We start from the raw sequence: 15,376 nt of genomic DNA, 5'->3' as shown, positions 1-15,376 counted from the left end.
TAGTATCTGTTATATGTTACACCTATTAAATGGCCCTCTGAAGAGGGGAAAGTAGAAGGCCTATGCCTTTGGAGTTCTGGGAAAGGGTGTGTTTAAACTGGGGTGGGGGCTGAGGAGTCAGCAGTGAGATCAGAGGGTCTAGGAAGCTGGGCCATATGGTTGCAGCCTAGACAGAAGATCTGTGCTCCAGAGATGTCCCTAGGGACCTAAAGACAGGGACAGTGGGCGCTGTTCAGACGTTAGAGGCTTAAAACACCCAGGGAACCAATGGCAGGGTCTCCTCATAGCAAGCTGATGAGCTGCCAGCAGAGGGAGCCCAATCTGATCTATGCCAGTGAAGTTTTTTTGTTTTTTTTTAGCCAGTATTAATTAATTCAAGTCTTGTTGTAAGTCACTTCTTGAAAGATTAATTGCTGATTTAATCTGCACTGAAATCCTAGATGCATTGACTGATATACAAGTCTGATTAGGGCTGAAATTAAAAATAGCTTTCTGCCTTCCCTTTCTTGTAAATGCCACTGAAAAACAGTTCTGTGTTCATTTTCTGAAGATAAGTGTGAAGCACAGCTTGCTAAGTGGAGCCAGAGATAAGCTATATTGCTATAGGTTTCAGAGTAACAGCCGTGTTAGTCTGTATTCGTAAAAAGAAAAAAGAAAAGGAGTACTTGTGGCACCTTAGAGACTAACCAGTTTATTTGAGCATGAGCTTTCGTGAGCTACAGCTCACTTCATCGGATGCATAGCATATTGTGGAAACTGCAGAAGACATTATATACACACAGAGACCATGAAACAAAACTTCCTCCCACCCCACCCCACTGTCCTGCTGGAGGAAGTTTTGTTTCATGGTCTCTGTGTGTATATAATGTCTTCTGCAGTTTCCACAATATGCTATGCATCCGATGAAGTGAGCTGTAGCTCACGAAAGCTCATGCTCAAATAAACTGGTTAGTCTCTAAGGTGCCACAAGTACTCCTTTTCTTTTTTCTTATATTGCTATAGTCTATCAGGCAGCCAAATAATTAACTTCTTCTGCTGTTCAGGGTTTGTATTCAGCTTCAGGTCAGACTTGTTGTATAGTCTGATTCCCCACTCTAGCACTTCAAGTGCAGAAAGTGGGGACCCACAAGGACTCTAAAAATTAATACTGGCCACTCCAGGCTTGAATTAAACTTCCAAGGTTACAGCTTTTATCTGACCTTGGAGTGGTAGATGCTGCCATCACCCAAGTGCAGAACCCCTTTGAGAACCCAGGAATGCGCACTTGGGAATTCCTTCCTGTGGGGTACCCTCAGGTCCTTCCCCCCCGCCCCCAAGGAAGAGCTGGGGGGGGGGTGAGGAAATCAGCTGTTGCCACCAGCTAATTAAACCACATGCACAAACCTCTTAAGACACAAGAATCCAATTCTGTTCTTAAAAAAAGGTAAACTTTATTAATTAAAAAAAGAAAAGAAAAAATACATCTGGGAAATCAGGCTATTGCTAGATTTAAAAAAAAAAATCAACCTACTACAAGGATTAAGCATCAAGAATAGCTTTCTTGAGGTCCAGCTTAAAGGTTACAAGCAAAACAAAAACACTTAGGGTTAGCACAGAGTAGTCCACAAGCCAGAAATAAATAAAAAGAGATAAACCTAATTGCATCTTCCTAGACATTTCCTGATCTACTTACATACCTGGGGTTCAAATGAGTAGTTTCTAGATATGATACTGAGGATTTTTCATATCTGGCCCCACGCTTCTTACAGCATAACTGCAGCCCTGTCTGCCTCTCCCCAGAGAACAACCACAGACCAACAAAAGGGGAGTCGTTTTTCAATTTTAGAAAGTTCTAGCCTTCCTATTGGGTCTTTTGGCCAGGTGTCCACTCACTTCCTTTCACCTATGCATAGCAGTGAGACTTTTTAACCCTTTACAGGTAGAGCAATTAGAGAACAGCTACTAAGGGATTTTATAGCTACTGGCTGGCTGGATATCCATAAAAGGGAGCTATCCCTGCCCTTCATTTATCACACTTGTCAATTATTTAATACAGTCGGGGTATTTAAATGCACAATAGCAATCTGTCTGGCAGGCAGCATGTAATTAAATTTCACTTGTCAAAGCCAGATGTTTGGCTGATTGGATAACAGGAGTTTTCCTAGCCTGGGGGTTGGTGTTGGATTGCTTGCCAGAGGTGGGGAGTAGTTTGGCAATTATGAGAATTTGGTGGGGAGGAGTAGTTTGGTTGGTTCTGAGCTAGAAGACCTTTGTGTTAAATGCTTTTGAAACTGATGGAGTAACAGTGCATTTAATAGATATTGGAGGATATCTATTAAATGCATCCTGAGGAAGTTTCAGGATGGCTGAGCAGGGGGACTCACTGGCTTATGGAGAAAGAATGGGTATATTTGTCTACAGTACCTCAGCTCAGTTTGTGGAGGGAAAGTGCACTTGTCCTTTTTGTTTCAGGGATTGAAACTGAAATAATACAACTCAGTTTAATGTTAAGGAGTATCTGTGTCTACTGTAATTAAGGATGCCTAACTTATTCCATCCTAATCTCCTGTTTTCAGTCAATAAGTTATGAATTACATATTCCAGGCTTGATTTCTGCCTGTGGTGATTTTATTTTTTTCTGGAAACTTTGAGCAAAATTGGTTCAGCTGTTAGAGTACAGGGGGAGTAGGAAAGTAAGCGTACTAGTGGTATAGACCAGGGAAGTGTGAGAGGAAAATGTTTTGTTTCTATTTCCGTCCTTTGAGAGGAGTATTAAGAAAAATAGTGATGTCTAGAAAGGAAAGATTTCAGACTTTTTGAATCATTTGGTAATAGAAAGCTATGGTATTCCCAGGAGCTGCTCTGGGGACATAGCACCATATGCCTGAGCTACACTTCAGAGTTTTGCCAGCATAGCTATATCAGTTAGGAGCATGAAAAAATCAGTTACACCAGCAACAAAAAACCCCACAAACAACTTTTGCTAGTATATCTTATTTCCTCCAGGAAGTGATATAAGCTGTGCAGACAAAAGAACTATTTTTCTCATATAAACTGTCTCCTCTAGGAGCTGTACTAGCAAACACTTTTTAGTGTAGATGAGGCCTTAGATGAGTAGAGCCCTGTATGGATACAAAATTTGTATCCGCACCCGATCCACAAAAATGGTCCACGGATATCCACAATTTGTAGAGTTCTAGAGATGAGAGGGATCAGTATTTGAACATACACTACCTTCTAGTAGAACAAGTTTAACTTGTTTTTTATTTTGGCAGCATGGAAACATTCTTTTTGAAGACAAATCTGCATCAATTAAAGTGGTAAGTTTTTTATGGTAATAAGCTCCAAGCTATAATAATCAATGTATAATTTTATATGCTCCCCCTATACTTCAGGTGAAAACAATTAAGGACCTCTTTTCAGAGATACTGATCAGTCACAAATTAAACAGAAGTCAATCAGGATTGCTGGTGCTCAGCACCATTTATGGTCTGATTCCCACCCACCCTGAAGATTTGTATCTTAAAATTTAGTGAAATCTGAGTAAGGTCCTTAGAGGTGTGTTTGGGTTGTGGTGTTTTTTTAAATCAGTTCCATTATCTTACAGGAGCTTTGGCCTCGATAGTAGTGACATACAATATGAGTCCTCTCATCAGATCTGATAGTTGGTCCTTCCAATGAAAGTGGCTTGTGATACTTGGAGCAAGGAATGTGGTAAATGCAGATGAGCTTTCTGTGTCACCCCAACCAATTCTCTGCCCTGGGTCCACTTTGATTGCAGTAACAGAGTGAGCCAGATGCATCACCAGTGTACAAGATTTTTCAACACACACACACACACACACACACACTCTCTCTCTCTCTCTCTCTCTCTCTCTCTCACACTTGTGGGTTGTGGGTAGGTTTTAAGGAGAACTCTGTTCTCCTTCCCCATCCCCAGTGGTGTGGGAGTGGGGTCTTCCTGCAAAGACCTCAGTAGCATTACTTTCTTCCCACTCCTTTCCATATAATTCATCGAGAGAGTGTATGTTGAGTGGATTACTTAGGTCTTTGGAGGGAGCTATGATTTAAAAAGGATGGTCAGTGTTGTGTTCAGGAGAGGAGAAGTGTAACTTTATGCTAGGACAGTCTTTCTGCCTTCATTATAAAGTTTCGTTGTAGTTCTTTGTTTTGTATTTTCCCTTTGATCTGACACTGTCTCCACTGTACTTTTTTAGGAGACTGTAGTACCTCTTGATTGTGGAAGCAGAAACTACTTATGATGTTAAGTAGCAGGCTGGGCCTTACATGGCCTCTCAGATTTATTTAGGAGAGGGAATAACATTAGCTGAGGTACAAATAAAATTTTACATAAATCTTTTGGAATTAATTTAGAAATTTTATTTTTATTGAGGGGAATGATTTTAATAAAGTGCAAGTCATTAGCCCTTTTTGTTTCTCTCCACTCTATTTTTAGAAGTCAGTAACGTGAAATGCTAGTGTTAAATGTTAGGACTCAACATAGTTTGAAACCTGGAATATTAAGCTTTCAGAAAATTGGTTTTCAAGTGCAGAGATTTGCAAGATAGCTGTTGCGAAAAGTTGTGGGGAATAAAGCAAAAAGTTAACTAGAATACACTGATGTGATCCTTTGTAAACCTTAAAACATTTGTTTCTGTCCTTGATATCATTGGAAAACTGAGACTCTTCACTTCCAACTCGTGTAAAGGTTTAGATTCTATGTGAAATCTTGGCTCCATTGAAGTAAATGACAAAACTCCCATTTATTTTACCCTTTGTTCCTGGCCGATTAAGACATCAGATCTTTTATCTATGATTGGTCCATGAATGTAGTAAAGCAATGAAGCAAAATTTGGACCAGTGTAATTTTCTATGTATGAAATGCATTGCTTGCAGTTGATATAGAAGTGCATTTTCTGAATGATGAACTACTCTTAAATTTACTCACAGATATTAATACATTCTTTTTACAGGATTTCCTATGGTATCCAGAAGTTAATGGCTCTATGAAGCAATGTATCAAATCTTGGGCTGAGGTGTGTTCTAAAAATATACTGACTTTAGAAAATACCGACAGATTGAGGGACCTAATCTCCTATTGTTCCATGTGCTTAACCTGTATTGTGTACAAGTTCTGGATGTAGATAAAGGAGAATAATAATTTAAAAAATTGAAATCAAGTTATATACTAAGAGCTCTAAAAAGATATAGTGTTAGATCTATTATATCAACAGTATATATTCACACAGTACAAGCTAACACAAACTGCAGAAATTCACGATGTGGACTCAGAAGTTTAGAGGTCAAATGAAAGTCTACAAAGAATCCCACAGCTCTGTAGTATCTGGTGAACTCTTGCAAACTTGGGGGGGTGCACTGGATCTTAAAATTATGCACTAGTTATACGTACTGTCTAATATTCTTGTTTTCTTGCTATCCAGCATGTTAGGTGTTCTTTCAAATTACTATACTTAACAAGTATAATGATTTGAACATGTATCTCTCTTGATAATTAGTAAAGTTGTTCACAAATTGACTCTTACTAAAGAATAGTTGCCATTTCTGGGTTTCTTCCTTTGATGATTCTATAATGGCTCATTATGCCACTAAAGCACTAACCACTTCTTAAATTTTCAAACAAACATCTCTGTGCTTTTTCCTATGCTGCCCCTCAGGTTTCGGTGAGCTCCCTGTAAACATCTGTGAAGCTACCTCTCTATCCTCCTTCAAAACCCTTTTTAAAATTGTCCTTTTCCATGATGGCTACAAAATGCTTGACAGCAATTAGGTTGCTAGTGTGCAGAGACCACTACCCATCATGCTGACTAATATTGTTTCATTGTTTTCTTGTAAACCCCCGTCTGCCTCTGTCTCTTGTGTTATATTTAGCTTGTAAACTCTTTGGGGACAGGGATTCTTTGTTCTGTGTTAGTACAGCACGTAGCATAGTGAGGTCCTGTCTGTGTATAGGACTCTTAGGCACAACAATACTACAAATAATAATAATAATATAATTATCACTTAATTATTTAGACAAATATCTTCAGTCATTGGCCACTTCATAACAATAAACATGCCAGATCACAAATGTTTAGAATATTTATTTCAGCTGCTATAATGCTTGTTTGTGTAATTTAGCAATGCATAACATCTTATGAGTAGATGCCTAGATAGCTTTTAAAGAGCAAACTTAAATACTGCCTAACTCGATAAATGATTTTGAACATATGGAAACATAATGATACTTTGCACTTACATAGAACCTTACATCTGAGGATCTCACTGCTTTACAAATTCTTAGCCTCACAATACAGCGGAGGTGTGATAAAATCAAGGCACAGATGTTAAATAACTTGTGCAATAAATTGAATAATAGCTTTAGTGATTTGTGAAGATATTTAGAAGACTAATCTCTCTTTTACTTTGTGTTTTAGGGTTCTATTGCAAAACCTCATGTAATTGTAGCAGGAGCTGCTACGGTAAGCTTTTCATGCAGTAGGCATTCTGGTGTGAATGTACGGAAATTATTACAGGAGAAGACATGTTTCTAGAAAAGTTACAAGAGGAAGTAGTTACTTTAATTTCAAAAGGGAAAACATACACTGATTGTCAATCTTCTATTCCAATTGTCTTGTTCTTGTTATAACAAATACTTTTTAAAATATCAGAGTAATATATGTATATAGATTTGTGTGATGTACAGTAATATTTTCTCACTGTTTCATTGTTAAAGATTGTGTTTTGGCTTGATGCATGGATGAAATGTAGAACAAATCCTCTGAGAAGGTAGCCCAAGTACTTCATAAAAGTTTTAAATATTTGTATGAATAATTTGGCCAACTGAATTAAAACTTTTTAATGAATATTGTTTTCAAAAAAGTATTGACCTTGATGATGGTCCTGTCTGCAAGGTTTTCCTTCCAGGAATCCATTCTTCTTACTTAATTTAAAGTCTTCTGTACTCTGTCGACTTGTAGAATACCCCCTTCTGCTGTTACCAGGAATCACCTAAGCATCTGTGCTTCCTGAGACTGTGAGCTTTGACATCCTGATTCAGGAATCTGAACCTCAGGGCAAGTCTACACTAGAGTGCTACGTCATCACAGCAGCACCGATGCAGCTGCGCCACTGTAGTGCATCTGGTGAAGACGCGCTATGCCGATGGGAGAGTGTCTGCCACCTACATAGTGCGGGTGTGGACAGCGCTTAGGTCACTGTAACTTATGTCACTGGGGGTGTCTTTTTGACACCCCTGAGCAATGTAAGTTACATTGTTTTACGTGGTAGTGTAGACTAGTCCTCATTCTCTCCCCACTTCCAGTAGGAAGAGGAGTAGGGCCCTTCCCCCAATGCCAGGTATCAGCACCACTTCAGGACATGGACTAGTCTTCCTACTATCTCCCACCTTTAATGACATCATCCTGGTTAGCAAAAATACCCCAATTTAATGTAAAGGCTATACTTAGTTGCAATTCAACATATTTTAATGATTACCAACTAAGAAGAATCACCCTTTCTTTAGGAAAATAACTAAAAAGTACAAATGCAAAATGTGATTTAAATAATCAATTTCAATCACGGTTTCCTGTTTGCTGACTTAAATCATGATTACATTTGTCAGTTTAAATCACTTTGGTTCAAATCAGTCCACTCTGGGTCAAATTCAGGAGTAGCACACTGGAAACAAAATCTTTTGAGTGCTGCTATTTGATCTGTGAATTTGGAGACAATACTTGTCTAGGAGTCCTGCTAATCTATAAACCTCTGGACACCAAAAGTTTCCAAGAAGAGGTGATGTATTCATGTAGTCTGATGTAGTCAAAAAGTTCACAAGAGCCATATGTCAGCTGTCTGGAATGGCTCACAAATGTGAATACCAGCATCAAGGCCGACTATTAGAAACCAGGGCACAAACCCCAAACTGATTGTGAGTTCTGCGCTTAAATTTCACCAACTAAGTAAGTATCAAGCATGAACTTCTCAAGCACTATAACAGACTTGATGTAGAGTCACAGACAATCCCCTTGGGTACTCCAGTCTATCTTAGCTCTCCAGGGAAGCCTGCCTTTGGGATAGATGGTGCCTTACACCAAAAATCAAAATGATATTCAGGCTACTCCCAGGCCCAAATGACCAGTCACTTTCCTTAAGTCAGTTGCATCTCAAGGCTCAAACCAAAAACAATGCTTGTAGCCAATGCTATAATAAACTAACTGAAGATTTATTAACTAAGGAAAAATAAATGATTTATTAACTATTATTAAATAAGGAAAATAAATGAGTTATTTACAAAAATTAAAGCAGGTAAACATGCACACACAAATGAGTTATAGTCTTCAGTTTCAAAAGGTGATAGAAACTGTTGCAATATGCAAGCTCTATATGCCCTTTGGGGCTAACCCAAGCTAAACAGCTTGGGGTCCCTTGCTTATGCTTAGTAGTCTTTGCCCTTCAGAGTTCAAACAGCATAGGGATAACAATTTCTTCTTGACAGGGATTTTTATCCCCTTCCCCCCAAAACTCAAGCTGATGGGATGAGTGTTTGTGCACTCTCCTCTCTTCATGGGTTTGGGGGGAGTAATCAACAAAGTTTTTTGTCCCCTTATGTTTCACAATAGCTTGTCTGATGTCTATGGGCCTTGTTTCATTGGGTAGGAGATGACGCCTCTTGTGGTAAACTAGTATTTCACACTTGCTAATGCATCTCTCCTGACTGTGGGGCTTTATAGTTTCAGAGCAAACACCTAAATATTACCTTATAACATAGGACACCGATATTATGTGTGAGATTAATGCATGCAACAACTTACAAGAATTTTATACAGTCTAAACACATTTTTATAAATCTACCTGTTTTAATAATACTAACACACAGATGAGCCAGACTGGTTTCCAGCTGTGCATTTGTCAGTGTTCAGTGAGGCTTGGGGGTCTTGGCATGAGCTAGTACCTGGTCTGCCAGTATCACACCATCTTGGGAGACTTCCATACAGATGATCACCTAAAACTCCTATCTGAACTCTGTGCTTTTTGTTTCTCATAAGTTTTCTTAGAAGTCTCTCTTTCACACACAGACACACATCCACCAGTACCCCAGACAAAATAGTAAGGCCTGGTCTACACTTAAAATTTAGATTGACAAAGCTATGTTGCTCAGCCATGGCTGTGCTGACCTAACCCCTGGTGTAGAAGCAACTAGGGAAGAAAGCTTCCATTGACCTAGCTACTGCCGCTCGCGGAGATGGATTACCTACAGCGACGGAAAAACCCCTTCCATCATTTTTGGAAACTGTTATGCTGCGGTACTACAACAGCATAGCTACAGTGCCGTAGGTGAGCCTTTATAGCCCCTGTGGCCTAAGGCTGGACATTAACATAAGAAACTCAAGAATAACCCCCCAATCCTGATTGCACCATGTCCTACCCCACATAGAAATGAAAACTCCCTGATATAAGATGAAAAAATCACCACCATAGTCTACTGAAAATCAAATTCCAAAATATATTTACAGAAAACTCTACCCAGTCAAGAACTAGAAGAACCAGTGAAGCACAACTATTGTTCCCTAACTACTGCTTATAGATAGTCCAGTACCAAAATGCCCCCTTCTATCTAACTGTAATCAAGGGCATCACCTTTGACTTTGTGGATATGAAAGAGAAAAATGAGCCAGCTATACACAGATGACACTCAGTTCTCTGTGTCCTTTATCTCATACTAAACAGCACCATCTTCCAGTTGGCCAAAGTTGAACTCGTGCAAGACTGAAGTAATACTCAGGTTTCTGAAGCACTTTCCTATTTCTGCTGCCTATGCCCCCTACCACTACCAAGCATGTCTGCCCTCAGATTAAGTTGTTCTGCAGCCTTTGGGTCCATGGGATTCCTCAGCACTATTTGATGCTGAAGTACTGATGGTAGCAGAAACTCCCATTTCTGACTTTGACTGGCCAGAATATTGTGCCCCTTCTTGGCTTAGCAAAAGTATCTGTTTTGATATTCAGCGTTCTCTATCTGATTGGGCATAGTTTCAGAATAAATTTGTTTCTCCCTCCAAGATTATGACCTCTCACGATAGCTACTTTCCACTGAAATAATGAAACCGTTGACCAGCTGGAACAGGCTTGAGTGTGTGGAAGAAAAGACCTTTCATAGGAAACGGACCTAGATCATGTAATTCACTCCCACAAAACATTACAATGGCTACAGGTCTCACCACGTTCAGGCTCATACAAAACTCATCTTTCTGGCTCTGTGTTTCCTCTGTAATGTCAACAGACACACACAGAACAATAATTTAAAGAATTACCTCAACTATTTCTATTACAGGCTGGGAAGGAAGACAGAGAAAGATTGTTATTGTAAATTTTTTATTTAAATATTTGGGAGGCACTTGGATACATAAATGTTCCCCTTCACTGTAGTACTTAAATAGATACCACCACAAATCTTCATAGCTAATTAAAATATTTAAGAAATAAACAGGTTCTATAATAGTATTGAAAATAGCTGCTAATGATGGAGTGGAATCAGTAAAGTTTTATGATTGTATATACTTTAGAGATACAGAAACTGAATTTTTTTTATTTGATCTTCTAGTGGTCTATCAAGATTCACAATGGCAGCAACGAAGCCCTCATGCAATATAAAATCAATATCACTTCAATAGCACCTCTTTTGGAAAAATTAGCAAAGAGTAGTGATGTATACTGGGTCTTACAAGGTAAAATACAGTAGATAACTGTAATTTGTGCTGTAATTGTCTGATATGAATCACAGTTTTGCAGGCTGTGGAGGACTAAACCATCTTTCACTGCCTTGCTTTACTTATGAACAACCTCAGCGCAGCCTAGTGTGTGCATAAATATTCCGAAAATTTTGATATCCAATCTGGAAGACTTGGATCTTTGTCAATATTGGTATGTTAGATTCCACCCATTTCCTCTTGACCTGTTCCTACCTTCATGAGTTAGAGCTATCTGAAATTACATGTGTTGACAGTTATATCTAGACATAACCAGTTGATTTCTTCTTCCTGAAAAGAAAAATCTTAATCCCCCTAAACACTGACCTCTTGTTGAAAGATTCCTGTAATAAAACTTCTTCAAATTGCTTGACTTATACAACCCATGATAAAGCTTAAGAGAAATGCTCCTTTCCATTTTTTTAATTATGAAGTTAGCCATTAGCCAGAAAGGGATACATTTTCCAAAGAAGAGCACTGAGGCTGGGCATACCCACACGCAATATGCAACCATGACTATAGTTAGTTACATACATCAAATAGACTGTTGGTGTAAAATATTTTCAAATTTTAATAACATGGCTGATTTTTAACTTAAATAAAAAACAGCAGAAAAATTTAAGAAAATGTTAAGCTTGCTTAGTTAATGGTTTACAAGTCAAGTTTTGCCAAAGTTCAGGTTACACATGTGGTCTCAGCTCTTTCACCTTTTATGTATTGTATTTGTTTTTAATTATATGATCACATACGATTTCTCAAACAATACAACATATGCAATTTTTCTATAACTTTATGACCCTATTTTGTGCATACTTATTAAATGTAGTGCTTACTACTCTAATTAGCCCCATAGCAATCAGTATCTGTGTCTGAAACCTGGGAGGGACTGCTCATGGTATGAAGCACTGTGCACATTAGTGTTTTGCAGGATTAAGCCCTCAGATACACGTGGGGCATGTGATAGTGTTCTGTACTATTCTGTACATCAATCCATTAAAGTCATTAGTATGAAACTACTCCTGGGAGAATTCTGCACTACTGCGTGCACATAATTAATGAGCCATGCATATTTTTAATTTTTTGCACAGAAAGAAGCTTCTGCTGAAATGTTGCTGCAGTTCCGCCTCTTGCCTACCAGAGGGCGCTGTGGCGCAAGAACAGCAGCATCTCCCAGCAGAAAATAACTTCTGAGTTCTGCCTTTTGCCCACCAGAGGGCGCTGTGGCAATAGAACACAGCAGCAGCTGCTGGCCAGCTAGGGAAGACAAGGAGCCTGCCTTCTTCGCAGCGCCTGTCAGGCCAGGTCAGGAGACAGGGGCTATGGGGAGACAGATGGCGTGGGATGCTGGGGAGAGGGGGGTCAGGCAGGAGCTCATAAGGGGTAGGTGGGGGAGGACAGACTGGGGCAGGGGCTGAATGGGGGAGTGGAGGCACAGGTCCACAGAGGGGAGGGAAGTGCAGGGCCACATGGTGATCGGGGAGGGAGAGCAGAGCGACAGAGGGTGGCTGAGTGAGGGCACAGACACACATGCGACGGGGAGGGTTTCAGGGACACAGGGACAGGGGAGTGGCTGGGTGGGAGAAGAGACACACAGGGAGGGGTACAGAGCCACATAGGGACAGGGGGAGGCAGTGCAGGGCCACATGGGGATGGGGAGAGTGGGTGTCTGAGTGGGGTGGAGGGACGCATGGACAGGGGCAGTGCAAGGACACATGGGGACAGGAGCAGATGTGCCTGACTGAATGGGAGAGGCTAAGGGTCAGCCAGAGTCTTCATAGGGGAAGCTCCCTAACAATCCCTCGATGCCTGTCCCAAAAAAACCTGTTCCATACTTTTCCCATCCGTACCCAACAACCTTCCAAGTTCACACCAGGCTCCTTCCCAGCAATTTATTTCCCCCTTCCTCAGCTCCTTCGTTACCCCTAACTCCCCCCAAGCCTTTGCACTGCTTCTGAGGGGTGTGGGAAATACGCTTTTGTATTATAGTTTAAATGAATTATTACTCAGAATTCTGTATTAATATGCCTAGTAACGAATCTATTTGTCAAAAAACATTTCCTGAATCTTTTTTTGTTGTCTGTATTGTTACAGGTATTCCGAAATAAATGACCAAAAATAATTGAAACTGGTGTGATTATATTGTGTTATTTTGACAAATAAAATATTCAGAATTCTGAAAAAATTTAAACTATTGTGCACAGCATTGTTAATTTTTTGTTGCAGAATTTTTAATTTTTTGGTGGAGAATTCCCCCAGGAGGAGTGATGATGATGATGGGCTATCACTCATTACCAAGTATGATCATCTTCCATGGAAGTTATGGGTCGTCAGGTGACTAATAAGGCCAATCCTTGAACAACAAGTTCTATTACAATGAGGGCAGATGTTTTCAGGCTCAGCAGGAGGCTGTTGACCATGACTGGAAACCAGTCTCTCCTTCTTCCTGTGCCTCTTGTCCTCTTCAGCTTGTCAGTGAGCCAGTTCAAAATGCAGGGAACCATCACTTAGGACTTCACTCCATTTTAAGCGATCCTGGGCAAGTGTCTCCCAAGTGTCAATGTCAATATTACACTTTTTTAGCTTGTCCTTCAGCAAGTCCTTATAACGCTTCCGTTGTCCACCCACGTTATGGTACCCTTCTTTCAGCTGAGAGAACAGGACCTGTTTTGGGAGGCGATGGTCTGGCATCCGGACAACGTGATCAGTCCAGTGGAATTGGTGACGGATGATCATTGCCTCGATACTGGTGGTCTTCGCCTCTTCTAGGACACTAATATTGGTGCGCCTGTCTTCTCATTTGATCTTCAGAATCTTACGAAGGTAGCGTTGATGGTGCCTCTCAAGGACTTTCAAGTGGTGTCTATAGGTTGTCCAAGTTTCGGACCCATACAACAGGGTTGGGAGAATAATGGCTTGATAAACAAGAAGCTTGATGTCTGTTCGAATGTCGTGATCTTCAAAAACCCTGTGCCGTAAACGAGAACAAGCTACACTGGCACAGCTCAGGTGATGTTGAATTTCTGCATCAATATCTGCCTTGGATGAAATGACTTCCAAGGTAGAGGAAATGATCAGTGTTCTCTAGTGCCACTCCATTTATTTTGATAGATGGAGCATGTAATACCTCATTTGGAGAGGGCTGATAGAGCACTTTAGTCTTCTTGATATTAAGAGTGAAACCAAGACATGCGTAAGCATCGGCAAACACATTCAAGATAGTTTGAAGATCTTTCTCAGAGTGGGCAAAGATTGCGCTGTCATCAGCATAATGAAGTTCCGCAATAGATGTTGTGGAAATCTTAGTTTTGGCTTTCAGGCTGCTAAGCCTGAACAGCTTTCCAACCATTCTGTAAATGGTTTCAATGCCAGCTGTAAACTTCCCAGCAATTAGGTAAAGAATGACGACCATAAAAAACGCAAACATGGTTGGAGCGATGATACAGCCCTGTTTGACTCCTGTTTTGTATTTTGAAAGGTTCACTCTGGGAGCCATTGCTGCTCAAAACAGTCACTTTCATGTTATTATGAAGCAATTTTAGGACATTGATGTATTTATAAGGACATCCAATCTTAGAAAGTACAGTCCAGAGAGCACGGTGATTGACTGAATGAAAGGCTTTAGTTAGATCAATAAAAGCCATGTACGGCAGTCGGTTTTGCTCCCGACACTTTTCTTGCAGCTGCTGTGCTGTGAAGATCATATCTGCCATTCCACAACATGGTCGGAAACCACTCTATGACTCTGGTAAAATTTCTTCTGACAGAGGCAGAAGGCGGGTTGCAAGGATCCATGCTAGAACTTTGCCTGCAATGGCTAGGAGGGAGATACCACAATAGTTTCCACAATCCACTTTATCCCCTTTCTTGAAGAGGGTGACAATCAGGGCATCCCTCATTTCACTGAGTGTCTCCTTCTTTATCCAGATTTTAAGGATAAGCAGGTCAAGCTGGCGAATTAGCTCTGGTCCACCGTTTTTAAAGATTTTCAGCGGGGATCCTATCTAGACCTGCTGCTTTGTTGTTCTTCATCTGCTTGGTGGCATTGTGTACCTTTTACAAATTGGGAGGGTCTCCGAGCTCATCCCTAAATGGTCGTTGAGGGATTTGCTCAAGGACTTAATCTGCAACCATAGAATTATGGTTAAAGAGATCTTCAAAATGTTCTTTCCAGCGAGAATTGATGGCTTCGTTGTCCTTCAGAAGTGTGCTTCCGTCCTTAGAGCGAAGACGGTTCATACCATGACAAATTGGCCCATAAGCAGCCTTGGTGGCACTAAAGAATCCACATGTATTGTGGATGTCCGCGAGATGTTGGAGTTCTTGCGCTTTCTCAGTCCACCATTTGTTCTTGAGTGTTCTGGTTTTATGTTGTACTTCCACCCTCACCTTGGCATGGGCTTCTCTCTTTATATTACAATTTATGTCGTTTTGCCAAGGACGAAATGTCATTCTCCTCATTTATGAGTTGCTCAATTTCACCATCATTCTCATCAAACCAGTCCTGATGTTTTATGGTTTGGTAGCCTATGTTTTCCTCAGTGGCATTGATGATTACTGCTTTCAGCTGGCTCCTATGTTCCTCAATTTCTTCTGGAAACTCTGATGGGAGCTTTTCTTCTAAGACTGCTTGGAAGTGGTCACGCTTAATAGGGT

The 15,376-nt window shown here is 40.4% G+C and overlaps 1 protein-coding gene across 1 annotated transcript in view; it reads left to right on the top strand.

Moving 5' to 3' along the window:
• The window catches only part of CASD1 (CAS1 domain sialic acid O acetyltransferase 1), a 60,715-nt gene that overhangs the window by 20,295 nt on the left and 25,044 nt on the right, over positions 1–15,376 (top strand). The window contains exons 4-7 of the mRNA XM_074945911.1: positions 3,255–3,299; positions 4,953–5,015; positions 6,414–6,458; positions 10,579–10,702. Coding sequence (XP_074802012.1) covers positions 3,255–3,299; positions 4,953–5,015; positions 6,414–6,458; positions 10,579–10,702 — 277 coding nt within the window. The remainder of the gene's footprint in view (positions 1–3,254; positions 3,300–4,952; positions 5,016–6,413; positions 6,459–10,578; positions 10,703–15,376) is intronic.

This window comes from Natator depressus, chromosome 2 (assembly GCF_965152275.1).
Source record: "Natator depressus isolate rNatDep1 chromosome 2, rNatDep2.hap1, whole genome shotgun sequence".
Taxonomy (NCBI): Eukaryota; Metazoa; Chordata; order Testudines; family Cheloniidae; genus Natator; species Natator depressus.
The sequence above is the reverse complement of the archived record's forward strand: the minus strand, read 5'-3'. Positions and strand labels throughout refer to the sequence as shown.